This window comes from Urocitellus parryii, chromosome 2 (genome assembly GCF_045843805.1).
Source record: "Urocitellus parryii isolate mUroPar1 chromosome 2, mUroPar1.hap1, whole genome shotgun sequence".
Taxonomy (NCBI): Eukaryota; Metazoa; Chordata; class Mammalia; order Rodentia; family Sciuridae; genus Urocitellus; species Urocitellus parryii.
The window spans coordinates 64,085,403-64,099,368 of record NC_135532.1 but is presented as its reverse complement, the minus strand read 5'-3'; the positions used below and the strand labels follow the sequence as shown (position 1 = coordinate 64,099,368).

General features: G+C 32.8%; 1 protein-coding gene across 2 annotated transcripts in view; it reads left to right on the top strand.

Moving 5' to 3' along the window:
• Positions 1-13,966, top strand: part of Dach1 (dachshund family transcription factor 1) — a 389,973-nt gene that overhangs the window by 210,726 nt on the left and 165,281 nt on the right. For both annotated transcript variants that reach the window (XM_077792816.1, XM_077792818.1), the window contains exon 3: positions 1,536-1,697. In XM_077792816.1, the coding sequence (XP_077648942.1) occupies positions 1,536-1,697 (162 nt within the window). The remainder of the gene's footprint in view (positions 1-1,535; positions 1,698-13,966) is intronic.

Here is a 13,966-nt window from a genome sequence, read left to right as displayed (position 1 = left end):
GCAGGAATTGTCTCAGAAAAAGACTTCCTAATAATTTCTTGGGCTGTAACTTATTTGCTATAGTAACTAGAAGTGATGATTAGTGGAGAGGAAAAGGAAGAGAGTGGTGCTCAGTCTGTAATCTACCAACTGGGTGTTGAAATAAATCATACAGATAAATTTCCAGAGAGCTGGAGCACAGCAGTCAGAAGTACTAAAGCAACTGTAGCAAAAAGAATATGGGTGAAGGGTTCTGGGGAGGATATATACATATCCTCTCATAGACAAAGTTTTAGAATTAGGAGAAATTATTCATATATTCTATTGTCATTTTGCAATGAGGAGTTCCAGCTTCAAGTGAATTGACTTGATAAAATTTCACACATTTAAGGCAGACAAACAAACCACTTCTGTGCTCAAAAAGCTCCTCTGGTTATTATGTCCCTGTACACATATTTAAAGTCAAAATAGAGTAGTTTTAGGGGCCTGATCTTTCACAATCTGGTCTCAAACTTTGTTTTTAATCTACCCCTACCTGCTGTTCTCTGGATGAACAGAGATGGACTGTTCTGGAGAAACATCATGGCACAATGGTTAAAATGTGTTAACTTCAGGAGTAGAATGTACTGATTTAAATCCTGCATCTGGTTTTCTAGTCTGTAAAGTAAGGATAACACTGATCCATCACACAGGGTCACTAAGCTATTTAAACTACCTTTATGTCACTTGAATCAGCATTTAAATTTAAAAAGCAGTATCATAGCATTTTTTTGTGATATTTTATTTTTCTTGAGTACCTTGAGTACAGGGGAGACCCAGCTGTACAGCAGCACATGGTCCTACCACTGAGTAGTTCACCATGTAGTGAGGAAAACAGAGGCACAGACATTGACAGTCTAGCATGGCATACTCTGTGTAAGGGTGGACAAGGAGAGAATTAGACAGGCATCAACACAGCTGGGGGGAGCAGTGGGCCAAGACTCCCAATAGGAGTGGGATCTCACTGGAGGATCAGAAGTCAGGCAAGTGATTCAGAGAGCAAGTTCACTTCACATAAAGGGAATGGCATGTGGGAAAACAGGTTTGAGCAGGCAGTTCATGTATGGAAAATGGTGTCATATCCACAGACCTTGAATGTGGCATGATATGGCAACAAGGAAACTTGGGAGATTAAAGTAGATTTGTACTCCTTAGATAAAGACCTCATGGAGTAAGCCAGCAGTTCTGATTTCACCCTCCTTTTAGGCAACTATAGAGGATTTTAAACAGGGAATGGTATGTTTGTATTTGTGTCTTTGACAGACAAGTCTGACTGCATGTCCATGATTGTATGTCTTAAATTATGTTTCTGCTAATATTTAATTTGGAAGTTGAAATAGCATTCTCCCCCTTTTATTAATGTTGCTTCCTTGGCTAGTTGGGGATGAATATATGTTATCAAAGTGTTGCCATCAGGTATGCTAATGTATGTTTGTATGTGAGTTTTATGAAGTACATGGACTATTACATGAAAAATCAGAATTTGAATTACCTCATTTTTAATTTATTCTTTTAAGGTCTGACAGCAGCAGCTGCAGCAGCTGCCGCTGCTACCAATGCAGCTATTGCCGAAGCAATGAAGGTGAAAAAAATCAAATTAGAAGCTATGAGCAACTATCATGCCAGTAATAACCAACATGGAGCAGATTCTGAAAATGGGGACATGAATTCAAGTGTTGGTAAGTTTCACGTTCACTAAAACTGATCATAATCACTTTGCTATGCAATTACTTCCCTAGAACAAAAGTATTTGCTACTCTTTAAAAAAAATTGTTATATTCAGTTTGAAAACTTTGCATATTTTGAAGATACCATTTTTCTTTCTGAAAACACGCACTCGGAGTAAGTAAGTAGTTACCAATATTATCATATTATAGTACCAACTTTATGTCTGTAGCTTTTACAATAAATATTCAATTAACATCTTGTAATGCAAATAAATTTTGATAATCAGAATTCTAAAATATTGACTATGGGTTAAGTTGACAAATATAACTGCTACACTTTATGTTTTCATTCTTTTAATGTATTTTTTTTAGCAAGTAAGAAATGCACTACCATTATCAGCAAAATAAGCAGTACTCCTCCTCTAATTTATAGGGAATGCATTCCAAGACCACAAGGGATGTCTAACACTAGGGATTAGCATTGAACTCCATATAATTACTATGTTATACACATATCTATGATAAAGTTTGTTATAAATGAGGCACAGTAAGAGATTAACAACAACAACTAATAATAAAATAGAACAATTTTAACAATGTATTGTGTTAAAACTTATCTAAGACTTATCAATTATGTATTTCTGGAACTTTTCCATTTAATGTTTTCAAACCTGAGTTGACATAGATAACTGAAATAACAAAAACAAAATCATGTATGGGAAGTCTACCATAAACTTAATTTCTCCATGTGCTGCCGAGAATAAGGATTATTTTGAGTAATTCTTTCTATACAAAACCATCGCCAAAGTCTTCTTCCTTTAAAAACTACAACTTTAATTTTTCTTGACATTTTTTTCTTCTCCTGCCATATGAGGAAAAGGAAATGAAAATTAACTGCCACAAGTAAACTAAATAAAAGATTAACTTTTGCAGCATATTCGTTTGGGTAATTTGTTTTGTCAAACACAACCTCAAAGGTGGGTTAATTTTGTGATTAATGAAATCTCTAGCATCTGGCTATTGATATAGTAAAACATTTTATTCTGTCACTGAACTGTGTTTTTTTTTAATTTAAAATAAAGAAATCATGCTCAAAATACAATTTAAAAAGGGAAATTTGGATTCTAAAAGATGTGTGCAAGATACCATATATGACATTTGCTCATGACAAATACAAAAATTCATGATAATTCAATTGTCTTTTCTATGCAGCATTTTAACAGATCATTTTGTAAGTATTCAGTAGCTCTCTCTGCTTTCAGTCCACTAAGACGTAGATAAGAGACTGGGGATGTAGCTCAGTGATAGAGCATTTTGCCTGGCATGTGTGAGGCCCTGTGTTTGATCCCCAGCACTACAAAACAATAATAATGAGGAGGAGGAGGATAATGATATAAAAAGAAAATAAAACAAAGGCACATTTAAAATTGTTTACAGAAGTATTATGGGCTTTCCTAATCATTGTTTTCACTACAGTTCCGAGAAACATACACCAGATGTGAATTGTAGAATAGGCAATAATTTTGAAATACATACACAGAGTACAAAGTGTATCACTGATGCTTCTGTGATGATAAAGGGCAGCTTTCAAGTGTTAAAAGGGGAAACAGAACTTTTCGGTAGAACCTCATGAGGGATATTTAAAATGACTGGCAGCAATGGTTTGCATTGAGAGTAGGTGGTGGTGGCAATTCTAGAAAGGTGAAAACATGGAAGGTAACCCAAACAGAGGACTCCAAGCTGAAAGGCACTAAGGGAAATACCACTGCTCACATTTCTAATTAATTTTAGGGAGAAGACTGAGAGGGCAGAGGGTTTTTTTTTTAGGTCATGGTGTATACATATACATTTGAAAAGTTAAACCAATATTGAAGTAAAATGAAAGAATTACACTTCTGTGTTTAAAACTACTAAGGATACATTTTCTTAACACAAAAGTCTTTTACTTTCACTTATAAAATAAGAGAATAATGAACACTTTTAAAAATAATCTATTTACCACTATGAATTTTGGTTTTCATTCCAAAATGTAATCTGGATTGTTTCCAAAAATTTTCTAATAGGCCTTTAATGCAGGCTCTTCTTGATAGTTGGGTTTTGAGGAGGAATTCTTAAAATAAGCGATACAATGACATTTAAAGCAAAATTTGTTAAAACGTGTTACACCTGAATTTTCCTGAGCAACACAGCTTTGGAGAACTGACAGACATAAGAGAAGGGGAATATGACCTATCAGTAAGCATTAATATATAATTAATATTTGATAGCATTTAATAACATTTTCCTACTAATCAAGTTGTATATTACTGTAATTATTTAGGTACATAGGTTGTAATAATGGCTTAAAATATAAATAATTTCAATTTCTCTTTGTATTTTAGTTGGAACAAATCACTTGTCTTCCATTAAGGTATTTAGTTTTGGTAATTTATACTGCTTTTGGACATTTACCATTCAACATTGAACGAGCAGCAGAAATTTTCTTGAATTTTCCTAGATTTTAATATTTTGAGATTTGTTAACATTGGTGCCATTTCTAGTCCCCAAGATATGTAGGTGATTTGTATTGTAGGTATCGTTTACTGATTTTGGGGGTGGTTATCATTGTCATTTTCATTCCATTCTCATGTGCCACATGAGATATAATTTATAATCTAATCCTTCATGATCACCTCCATCCCTAGACATTTACCTGTAGAGTAAAGGAAGTGAGTGTGGGAGGAAGGAGGGGGATTGGAAAGAGCAATGGTGAAGGTGGGAGTTGAGCTTGCAGATATAAGAGCATTTGCTGAATTTAATAATTTTATTTGGCCCCAGACGTCTCTATTTAGAGGATAATGCATGGCTCTTGGTGTTTAATAATGAATTTCTCTGTGACTTTCGAAAGTTATGTAAATTTTTTGAGCCTAACATTCTACATCTGGAAAACAGTATAAATAGTGGTGTCTACATCATGAGAAGTAAAATATGTGTCTAGAATTATCACATTATTTAGTACAAGGTCCACTTATCACATTGGTTGGAGTCTTGGTGTTGCTTTTGATATTACTATTTCTCTGAATTTTCCCTTCTGAGAACTTCCTTTCTCTTTTTACTGCCATCAATTGCTTCCTCCTTTGTTTTCTTCTTCCCTCTGCTAGGTATTACTTAAGTTACAGACCTTATGAGAGAATTGGAGGGCAGGTTTTATATCATTTGGGTTTTGTTGTATATTTGATTTTAGCTCATTGTAAGAATACAAACATGATGTCATGCAGGCCCAGAACTCAAAGGGCATATACTGTCTTGGCAACATGAATTAATAGGCAGTCATAACAAGACATGGTGGCTCTTCCAGGAGAATCAGTTATCATGACATGGTAAAGAAGTAATATTGAAGAATATGAATTCTAGAAGGAATTCCAAGACTCTTCAAATCCTCCATGTCAGTGTACAGACTTACTGCTCTCGTGAATCCATCAATTGGTTCTTTGAAGTAGTGAAGCCCTTCAGAGAGGTGCTACTTAAATGATGTATCCTTGCTACTCAGTCTTGCCCAAATCCAGTGACATTTTTGAAGTCAAGTCAGTCCTTTTTTTACTTCTTGTTCTCATCTGGCTCACAAGTTCTGTCAAACCTTTTGGGCTTTCTTTTGTAGGAGCACTGTTTTTTTTTTTTTTTTCCCTTGGTTGTAAATTAAACCTTATAGTCCCAAGAAATAGATTTTGTTTTTGCTTGGTTTGGTTTGATTTGGCTTGGTGAGGTGACAGCAAAATTTCATTATAGATGACCCTTTCCAGTTCATAATATGAATCTTAAAAATTAGCCCCCAAAAGATGTGTAAAGAAACCTTTGACACTGACAAATAATTATTTTATACCCCAATTTGACATCATAACCTTGAGCTCAGATCTTTCCAACAGAATGATCACTTTAGGAAGAAGTGGGGACCTCGGGATAGACCTGAGTGAGGCATCAGCAAGCTGAGTAAAATATATGGCCATGTTGCCATTCTCCCTCATCCACAATCAATTGGATTCTTTTAGTTTAATATTTACTTGCTAAGATGAGATGCTAGTCTGCATGGTGATAAACAGTCTGCTCCTGGCATCTGAAGGTGACCTGTCAGTTCATATGGACAAATCTCCTGCTTACTGAAATGTACAAAATAAATCATTAAAGCAGGCAGGTGCTCATTCCCAGATTTAAATCACCATAGATTTATGATTTGAATTAATGCTTCATTTGGCCATAGAAATAGATGCTGAGACAAATGATATGCACTGGTTGGGGCTTCCATACTGTAGCCATCCTGATATTGATTACTGAGATGTCTTAGCAATCTCTTGTTTATATCAAGTACTATCTTGTGACAGGTTGGCTGATATGAGCTACATTGCAGATAAGAAGGAAAAATGTCCTGGATTCTTTTTAGTGGCAACACTATCCACAACATACAGGCCAGATAAATTGCTATTTTTTTGCTTTAAGGACTGATCTGCATAACCAGCTTAAAAAATGCTGCTTGGAAATTGAAACTGGGATATTGGAAAAACAGAATTTAAAACCAGTGAACCCAAGGTCAATTTGATAGTTTCTATAACTATGTTTTATCTGTTTATCCTTTTTTTGGCATTATGCACATTTTTGAGGATACTGAATTAATCACAATTGGCTTAGTCTAAATAAAGGAAACTTAATTTTACTTCTAGTTTTCAAATGTTTTATAAATATTGACATAGTAAGCATCTCTTAAAGTATCTATGTTATTTAAATACTTGCTGAACCTAGTGTCTTACTCCCCTCACTAAAGACAACAAAGGAAATAAACCTTTTAAAAATGCATTAAATATTATTCCCAAATGTAAAGTTTTGTGAACCATAATTTACTAAGAGGCAGGAAAAGCCTGCATTTGTACTTATCTTAACATTTTATTTAAGGAAAACACTATTTACACAGTTTAAAAAATACTCAGAGGATTTGAGAGGGATCTTTGCCCCTAGCTAATATCTGACTCATAGAACTGGTAAACAGCTATCAACAATAGTAGATTGCTTGCTTTGTAGGAAATGAGTTCATATCTATTCAAAATGTGATCTCAAAACAGATGTCCCAAGAAAATCTCATTGTTTAAACTACAGTCATAACCCCCTAACTGCTGTTATTTCTTTAAGGAAGTGAAGTAATCCTAAGACTTTAATATTTTGTCTTTTTGAACACTTTGGAACATAGGCAAGCAAATGCTAATGAAGTGATCTACAAACCTGGACACATTTCCCATGCCCCAAATATATGATTCTTTTTCATTTTTCTCAAACTTGAAAGAAGAATTAGCAGGATGTAGGAGTTTCAGGCAAAAATAACTTGCATTTCGAATTAACAGTGTGTTCTTCAATAGCATTCCTGACTCCTTACTTCTCCTGCCCCCACACCACCACAAGCAAACAGATATATGGGGGTGGGGGAACAGGCAGATAGGGAGATAAAATAATCTTCCCTAGCTGACCATCTCCTTATCTTTAAAAAAAAAAAAAAAAAAAACCATTCCTGCAGAAATAGAACAGTTTACACTGGAGTCATTTCCTTTTTTCTAACACGTGTGTCTATTTAGAAGGAAAAAAATTAATTTTATGATTTCAGGAAAAAGTCTTGGAGACCTTGAGAAAGCAAATAAAAGGAAACTGAAAAGGCAGGCCACCAAGCAGAGCTCTGCAATTGCACATTGGATTCTCTGCCTTGGCAATGTTAATGAACCTCAAATCCTTCCTATAATTAGATGAGGGAATTGCTTATATTTTCAAACAGATGATGCTGCTATAATGAAACGATTGACAGGGAATTTAAGAGTGTCTACAGTAGTCATTTGGTTTCTGTTATAAAAAAAAAGTTTAAAAAGAAGATTGGCTTTAGACATAGGTCCTGAGAGAGGTAGTAATTTACATAGCATGCTATGACAGGTGTCTTTGTATCGTAAGGAAATAAAATGGAAGACTAGAGAAATGATGGGCAGGTATAGCAATTTTTGGGGGAGGGGGTGTCCTATGCTTATTCTGCTTAGGTTCTTTAAAAGGGGCCGAGACTCAAGAGATGGATCCGGATTGAGTGCACAGCTGTAACTGCTGATGAGCTAATTGCTCCTTATCTCTCAGCCCCATTCATCTTCATTTTTTACCAATTACTGAGAATTATCTGTGTTCTCAGTTGGATATGAGAGTTAATCCTTTTTGGTTAAGCTGGCAGTACTGTGAGCAGATTCCAAATCGGAGGGTGAAAAAGCCAAAGCAAGCTTGCTCTAAAAATGTCTCCAGTTCAATTACAGTATCACTGATTCATAAGAAATTTGCTATTGTTCAACAGATTAAATGTGGAAAGTTTTTTTTAACTCGAATGTTTTTCTCCCTAACAATAATTTGTAAGACACTTCTTCCTGCCTAATGAGTAACATTCAACAATATTAACAGGGTCTTGTAAATATGGAAATTCACAGGACTACCCTAAAAGTCTAGAAAAGGTACTGATGTATAAAATGAGAAATATTTTAGATCTGATAACCTTCACTTTGTATATAAATATTTTTAATTGATGCATTTCCTCTCTGTGGCTTCACATATGGTTGGGAAGGTATGTTCAAATATAAACTTTTTCACAAATGTCACATTAGTGGAATTTTAATGGAAGACCACGTAAGTATCTCTTAAAAGTTTAGGAACTGCCATGGTCTGTAATTCAATTGATTGCCTATAGGCCATATGGTTAACAACAGTCCCTCAAAAAGATGTCTTCATATCCTGACATTCACATAAAGTTGTTTACTTTGACATTAAGAAACATAAAAAGTACCAAGATACTCTTTAATCAATTTGAGTGCATTTGTAAATATTTAGTATTTATGAAGTTTTCTTCATTAAATATTTTAAATAAGATAGTCTAATGAGATAATGTGAAGAATAAACAGTGAATTTAATACAACACTATGAGAATATTATTGTATAAAATTTAAATATATTGTAGCTTGACCAGGATAAGTCACCTCCACATATATGCGTAATCTGAGGGAGTCCAGGAGCAGACAGCAAGATATATCAGAAGATTTAGTGTCTACTAATAATGTAGAAAATAAGGCATATATCTACTTAGATCAGTCTCTTAACTGCCCAGATTTCTTATATCATATATAAAAAGTTTGGAGCCAAGTTTCCCTCTTGGCTGTAAATATTGTTTTTTTGTTTTTTTTTTTTTAATTTTCAATATAAGAGACAAGAAGGCATTCTTTACAGTGATCTAAAAAAAATCCAAAACTAACTCACATATCTCCAAAGAAGGCATCAATAATTACCTCGTAGTATATATATTTAAATACTTTGTAACCATTACATATGACACATAATGGGGGGATAATGTTTTTCGGAATACTGGAGAAAATGATAAGATTTTTTTTTTCTAATTTGGCACTATACAACTAGTTCATAAGAGTTTGGAAAAGTTGAAGCAAGATTAATGTTGTCACATGATTGACACATGATTGTGGAAGAATTATCAGTACTTTAAAATCTAGCTTATAATTAGACCGTTTAAACATGGCATTTGTACTAACGGATCTTTTGTTGACTTTCTTCATGATATTCTAGCAAGTGAATGGCATCCATTTTGAATTTACTTTCCCAACTTGTTTTTAATTTTCATTATTTATAGAAAACAGTAGAAATACCAATGATCAAAATGTCATTATTTACACAGAAAATATATTAATGACTATATCAATAAGAATATTTTTAACTTTTAAAAATATTCACATTTACATTGCTAATCCATACTTATGTATGAATAAAATCATTAGAGTATGATAAATAATGTGTGCTAGTTTCCTATATGAACTATAAAATATGTCCTTTGGTATAGATAAGCAAAATTTCAGGAGTATTTTCCATTTTTTATGCACAATTTTTTCATTTCATGAAGACTTTTTAAAATCTGTATGGACTGTTGGGCTAAACTATTAAGAAAGCATTATGGAATGTTTCTGTTTTAATTTCAAATTTGCTTATTCTAACAAATGATTGCATGATGAAATAAACCTGATAAATTCGAGCATGCCATATAAAAAACATAAGCTAAAAGATTTTATTTGGCTTCATATCCTGTATAATCATAGAACATAAGGTAATGCAGGATCTATCCAAATGTATATGCTGCATGGTAGACTCCATCACACTCCTAGAGATTGAGTGACTTTTCATCAAAGAAAGCCCTGGAAATGATAATTATCACCTTATATCATCAGGTTGAGATGTTTATATAAACTTCAAAAATAAAGCATAGTGGAAGCAAATATTTCAGTGTAAAATTACCCAGGCTATATTCAACATTTTAAGATCTGACAACTCTCACTTTATTCATTAACCTGCTCATCTCTTTTTGTTAATATTTTAACTTCATATGATTGTAACCTGCTCATCATTTTTTGTTTATCTTTTAACTTCATATGATTGATGATATATAATTAACACAAATCTCCAACTTCATGTTCTATAAAATATAATTTTTATGACCTATATTTTAAAGTATCTTATGATATCCTGATATTAGAAAACTTAAACTTTCATGTATCACTAGGATGTTTGTGGTCCAATATTGTGATAATGTGCTCACAAGTTTATAACTCTGAGTCTAATGTGCTTGCTCCCACCAGACCTACTGTTTCCCATTTATGTGACTGATTCTTCTCTAAATTGTCCAAATATTCCAAAATTGTACAAAGTTATTTGTGTGAATTATTTCATGTCAAATTGAATGCCAGTGTAACTAAAGGATTAGTAAATAATACAGTAGTTGACATAAATGACTACAAACATCAATTCAGCTAAGATGAAATGATGTGGCATACATAGTTTTGTGCATTCTTGCTGTCACAACCCCTCCCCCCATAAACCTGCATAATTTGGAAGATAGGAAAAAATGGGGGGTTTAAATATGGTTTTCTTTAACAGCAGGTTATAATGGAAACATAGACCCTTACATTCAGTGCTGAGAGAATTACCAGTTTGATAATGATTAGGAATGTTGTTATTAAAACAGTATGTGCAGTTCATTTTCAACAGTTTTGAATTAGAGTCTGCACTAATGAAACGGATACGGTTTCCTTCACAAAGGGCAGATCTGTTAGTTAATATCGCTGCAGCAGTGCCTCGCAGACCATGCCTTTAGCTCTATTTGTATTTCACAGCATGATAAGCAAAGAGTGTTGATTTTCAAGGATCCTGCTGATGAAAGGTAATGGCATTATTACATCTTTATCTCAAAAGCAGAACTGAGTGGTAAATGATTTTTTTTTCTGTGTTGCACAAAAGATTTCTTGGTTAGAAAGCCTTTTTTATTTCTTTACATCGTTTTAGTCTTGGAAATGATATGTTATTATTTAATGTCTGCACAGCAAGCTTGAAAGCACCTAATAGCGAATGGATTGGAAGTGAAGTACCTCCTGTTCACAGATATGGATCTTCTCAGTCACACGCTGTACCAGCTGTCATCCCAGCCATACTGCTGTGATTTAATTAGTCTGTTTATGTCCTTTCTAATAATATTTCCATCTCTATGAAAGGGCAAATGCGACAGGGACTTTTCCCTTTCTGGTTTTGCAGACTGAAGAATGTGGCCTACATCTGATATGTAGGGATGCAGGATTGAATCACCATTCCTGTCACTTCAAGCTGTTGATAAATTGTTCAGCCAAGAAGTGTACTTACTTCCTTGGGGTCATTTGTAGGCTGGGAGTAATAATCTGCATAGGGACAAAGAAGAGAGAATATGTGTGTGTGTTTGTGTGTGTATTAAGTTGTACACATTATACATATGTCATGTATATGCACTTGTATACAAATATGTGTATTGTGAAGTTTAAACAATTTATAAGAATATATAAACTCTGCATTTTTGATCAGTTGTGTGCATGTCTTTATGGCACATATTTAAGTCTTTCCCTTGATTGAGTTCATACAAAATTGTAACATTTTCAGGAATTCTCAGAAAAATTTTTCATGTTTTTAAGTGAAAATTATAGAGGAGTAATTCATTTGGAATTTTACCTATAGAGTAGCATAGATAAGATCTTTGGGGATAAAACTGTTTCATACAAAATATTATATTTTAGGACATTTAGAAAAAGATAAGTTTACTGTCTTCATAAAATATTTAATAATTGTATTTTTAGTTTATTTTTTTATCAGTAAGTATACTTAACCTAAAAGGATAGCTTTTGTTCAAATCAATACATAGTAGTTACACACATACACAATTATAAAAGTACTTAGAAATTAATAAAATAATATAAAAGTGACATAATATTATTTAGTATGATGTACTGATTAGTAATTTACACCCAAGCACTATGTTCCAGTGGCCTTGGGAACATTCTTTCTTCTACCTTGAGATTCTATGACTATATAATATTTTGGGAGACACAAATCCATATGAAAGAGCTAAGTAAAAAATTATGTAGAGAGAAAAAGTCATGTTTATCTTCAGAAAAAAAAATCTACATCATTTGTTAATAGTCTATTTGTCCTATATATTTTAATCTAGTTTTTGGAAATAGAGTTGTTTCTCTTCTTCTCACTATAATTTAAATGATGAAATTATGTTACAAGGTCTTTAGGATCTTCCTACTTTTGCTTGTGTTTTTCTCTCTCTTACTTAATTACTTAGATATCCTAACTACATTTTTGGAGAAGAGCTTATAAAAACAAGTCTACCAAATAATAAAAACGGTATTCACCTTATGTAAAAATATCAAGGTTAAAAACACTAGGCTTATCAAGGTGGTCAACTTGTTTTATAAATTATTTCCTTTCACAGTGTAATTCTCAGCAAAATACAGTTGCTGGTTTTAATGACTGTGGTGCATATTTATTTTGTTCTCCTTGTTTTTTCCTATAATTGCCGCTGTTTAAACCTATGTCTATACAAACAGAAGGTCATATTCTAGAATATCTTAAAATACATATATAAAAATGAGTGTTTAGATTGTACAATTTCATATTTCTATTAGTACATGACAGCAGTGTTTTAAATTCTTTACATTAGTTTTCTCCATAAAATATGAGACAAAATAGCTACACACACACACACACACACACACACACAAACACACACACTTCAATCCATACATTTCAGAATCTAAAAATTTCACATTGACTTATTGCAAGCATAAATTGAACTTATTAATGTTTTTATGTTTGTAATTTATTTTCTTGATTATTTGGTTTTGTTAAAATTTAGACATATGTATTTTGGTGTCTTTCCCCTGAAGTGCAATTTTCACTATTTTTCTGCACTTTCTATACTGACTTAAATGTTGATATGATTAAGTTATCTTGACACTAACGGTTTTGATGCTTAGAAAAACTCACTGAGAAGCATTTGATGATATTTTTTATTAATTGGATAAATGAATTGTGAGATGTGTGATTGCATGATGATGTACTCATTTAGTTGTTGCTTTTTGCTTTTACTAATCTCTGTCATATTGGATTTATAAATGGAACAGAGTGACCTTTGAAACAGTGATGGAAATGAAGAGATAAACACAACTTGAAAGGACAAACCAATTAATATCAATGTGTTTGCTACACACACATGTGGAATTTTAATCCTTTGCTGTCTACAATAAATTTGTGGTTCGTTTGTTGAGTTAAGGGAGCACACATTTTTTGATAGTTACAGGTTTTAATCATACTTTTGCTAAAATATATAATTTTACATGACTTCATTGTAATTACAATCAGGTTATTTTTAGTGCAATAAAAAGTTGGTGGCACTATCTTTAAAATGTTTCACAATATCTCCTTTAAAAACATTTAGTTGTGCACACACACATATGCAAACACATATGCACTTTCATAGTTTACATTTTTAAAATAAATATGCAGTGATTCTCATTATACTAAATTCTTGAATAGACCACTGTTTTGTAAATTTAGACTCATAATCGATCTTCTGCCATTGTTCAGAGAATACTTTCTAAAAATCCTGATTCAGGAATCATAAATAAAGCATTTATTATTTTAACCTGTTGACCTATGATGCTAAAATTTATTTTTCAAAATCAATAAATATACTTGAGTATGCTTTTAAAATAAAACCTGATCAACCATTTATACTTCCTTTTTACCTCATGCATTCTCTCTTTGCCCTCCCTACATTTTATCTAATTGAGTTTATGTTCTTTAAAAAAATAAAGCATTTCTGCTGTGGTGTGAATTTTAGTACACTTGTACATTCTATTCCCTTTAATAGCTTAATTATA